Source organism: Phaethon lepturus, unplaced genomic scaffold, assembly GCF_000687285.1.
Source record: "Phaethon lepturus isolate BGI_N335 unplaced genomic scaffold, ASM68728v1 scaffold48933, whole genome shotgun sequence".
In the NCBI taxonomy this organism is placed as follows: domain Eukaryota; kingdom Metazoa; phylum Chordata; class Aves; order Phaethontiformes; family Phaethontidae; genus Phaethon; species Phaethon lepturus.
In genome coordinates, this window is record NW_010530769.1 from 2692 (window position 1) to 5806 (window position 3115).

The 3115-nt window shown below is 42.2% G+C and overlaps 1 protein-coding gene across 1 annotated transcript in view; it reads right to left on the minus strand.

Annotated features, from left to right (window-relative positions):
- Window positions 1-768: 768 nt before the first annotated feature.
- CHAMP1 (chromosome alignment maintaining phosphoprotein 1) overlaps window positions 769-3115 on the minus strand; it is a 3172-nt gene continuing 825 nt past the window's right edge. Inside the window, exon 2 of the mRNA XM_010284355.1 lies at window positions 769-3115. Within this exon, the coding sequence (XP_010282657.1) occupies window positions 1070-3115 (2046 nt within the window). The 3' untranslated portion in view covers window positions 769-1069.

The window sequence follows — 3115 nt, forward strand, 5'->3', positions numbered from 1 at the left end:
TATGTTTTCTGAACAGTTAATATGCAAATGGCACAAAAGCAAGCATGCTAAATAACAGCGCACATATTCCTGTTTTCCCTCATTTACATCTGACGTATTTCTGAAGCAGACAAGAAATTGAGACTAACCTCACCTTCACAGGCTGACGACTGGGAAGTTGGAAGTATTCAGAGCAGAACTCCAGGATAATTTTGCATCTCCTGTTTCTACACCAAAGATACTTAAAAGACAGTATGTTGAACATGAAAGGTTTTGTTCTTGATTTGGAAAAAAAGAAAAATGGCCCATGCCAGGTTGGGTTTCTTTTTATTGTTAAAAGATTAAAGCATAACATTTCACCAAATACAAGAAATTTAGGGGTTTTATGACATTACAAACATCTGAATCATCAAGAGAAAGTGTTGAGCTATACATAGTCTGATGTTAATCCATCAACATAATGTATATTAGTACATGCTTAAAACATGGCCAAAATACAGAATCACAAAGTACCTTGATGCTTCTAAATCTGCGACTTTACTTAGAGAATTGAGTGCAATAAATTTCCAATGAATGACTGTACACTCGCTACAACCTCAGGGCAGAATTATTCCAGAAGGATCGTTAGTTTCTCATGTCTGGCTCATTCACATTCGATTTGGTGAGAATTTTAATTTTGAGAATTTGATAAAAATATTTTGAAAAATATGACACTTAACAAATGTGAAAAAACAAGTTCAGTCTTCACAGGAATATATGGATTGCTTGCCACTCCAGTCCTTAATTGCCTGTATGTTTTACAAATCTTTACAAAACTAATTTGTATCCATTTTGGTTTCAAAAACATAGTACATCTGAAAAATAAAATATGACTCTACAGATGAGTAATACAAAGACATGAACACATTTTTAAAATTACTTTCGAAAGTAACTCATTTCAGTAATACAGCTATAAGACAAGTTAAACATAGTACAATAAACCATGCATCTTCTGACTTGTCAAGATCAGCTAAACTACTCAGTTAACATACAACAACACTTTTGAACACTTCTGTAGATTCAGGTTTATTAGCACAAGCGAAAAACCAGATTAAATTTGTTCCTCAAGTGGTTCAAGACTGTCCAAATGTTTTTTAGGTGTATCATCACTATGACGGCTTTGGCAATGGGTTAAATGTTTCTTAAAGCCTCGGGGAAAATTTGATTCAAAATTACAGCGTGGACACTTCAACAAACTTTGACCATGAGCAGCAACATGGTTTTTAAGAAGAGACTCCAAGAGAAAAGCTTTGCCACATATTTTACATTTGTATGGGCTTTGAACATTATGCTTGTTAACTAAATGGTGCAAGACGGCACCTTTTTTCATTGCACGACAGCAACAAATCTTGCAATAATACTTTCCCTTGCCACGCTTCATGTATTTTGCTATTTCTTCCTCAGAGATGAAAGCCTCTTTCTCTTCAGTGAACTGCAGCACACACTGTGGCTGCATGGGAGTAGTTGCATCTATTTTGCGCTCTCTGCCATAATCAGATGACTCCATATCATATTGCTCTTGGTCACTGTTGGATTCTTGCTCCTTGATCTCCATTGAGTCCATCTCTGTTTTTCCACACTCACTGCTATTTAGTTCAGAATCTGAGTTATCTTGGTTTTCCTTCTTGGGCTTCTTTTTTGGGCATGAGTATAACATGTCTTCTGGTGATTCTTTGGCTAAGATTGATTGTTCATCCTGTGAGAATAAATCATCCAGTGGTTTCTGATCATCTAAACTGTGAGAAAGAAAGTCACTCTCACCAGACTCACTAGGCGTCTGGGGCTCAGAGGAAAAACCTGGAGCAGACTTGTGAGGCTCGGAAAACAGGATGTTCTTCTGGATTTCAGAAGGTACAGTAGTTTCAGCATGTCTCTGGACTTCAGAGGATAAAGCAGCAGCAGGCTTCTGCATCTCAGAAAATACAGCATGCTTTTGAACATCAGGAGAAACAGCAGATTTCTGGGAGTCAGTAAAAACAGCTTGTTTGGGGGTCTCAGGAGAAAGAGAAGGAGTAGGTTTCTGGGACTCGGTAAAGAGGCCATGTTTCTGAATTTCAGGAGAAGCAGATTTCTGAGACTCTGGAAAGGAAGTAGGCTCCTGAACTTCAGAGGAAATGGGAGTAAGTTTCTGGGCTTCAGAAAATAGGGCGTGCTTCTGGATTTCAGAAGAAACGAGAGCTGATTTCTGGGCTTCAGAGCATAGGGCATGTTTTTGGCCTTCAGTAGAAACAGCAGAAGTAGACACCTGATTCTGGGGCTCAGAAAAGACAGCACGTTTCTGGACATCAGTAGAAACAGTAGGGTTAGATTTACGAGACTCTGGGAACAGAGCTCTTTTCCGAGGTTCAGGGAAATGAGCCCGCTTCTGAATCTCAGACGAAGCAGCAGAGGTGGATTTCTGAGTTTCAGAAAAATACAGAGATTTCCGGGACTCAGAGAGTTTCCAGGACTCAGGAGATACCGAAGCACCAGGCTTACGGACCTCAGGAAAGAAAGAAGACTTCCAAGAGTCAGAGGAAACTGTGTGACTAGACTTCCGAAGCTCAGGAGAAACGGGGGGAGAATGCTTCCACGTGTCAGGGGACAGAACAGGTTTCCAGCCTTCAGGGTAAACAGATGAGATGGGTTTCCAAGGCTCAGAAGAAACATGAGTAGACTTCTGGGATTCAGAAAAGGACGTAGACTTCCATGAATCAGAAACAAGCCTCCTAGGCTCTGGCGACACAACAGGGCCAGGCCTTCGGGACTCAGGGGCAGACCTCCGAGATTCTATGGACACCGACATGGCAGACTTTGGAGCCCAAGGAGAAACCGTGGAAGACTTCTGCACCTCATGAGGTGTAGATCTCCAGGGCTCAGGGGAAACAGTCGGACCAGGTCTCCATGATTCCGGCGAAACTGCAGGAGCAGGCCTCCGGGTTTCAGGAGAAGAAGCAGAAGAAGGCCTCCGCATTTGAGAAGGATGCCTCCGGGACTCAGGAGACCCAGCTGGGGCATACCTTCGCGGTTCAGGGGACACTGCTGGGGTAGGTTTCTTTGGCTCTGGTGACACAGCTGGGGAGTATCTGCGGGGTTCTGGAGACACAGCAGGGGCAAG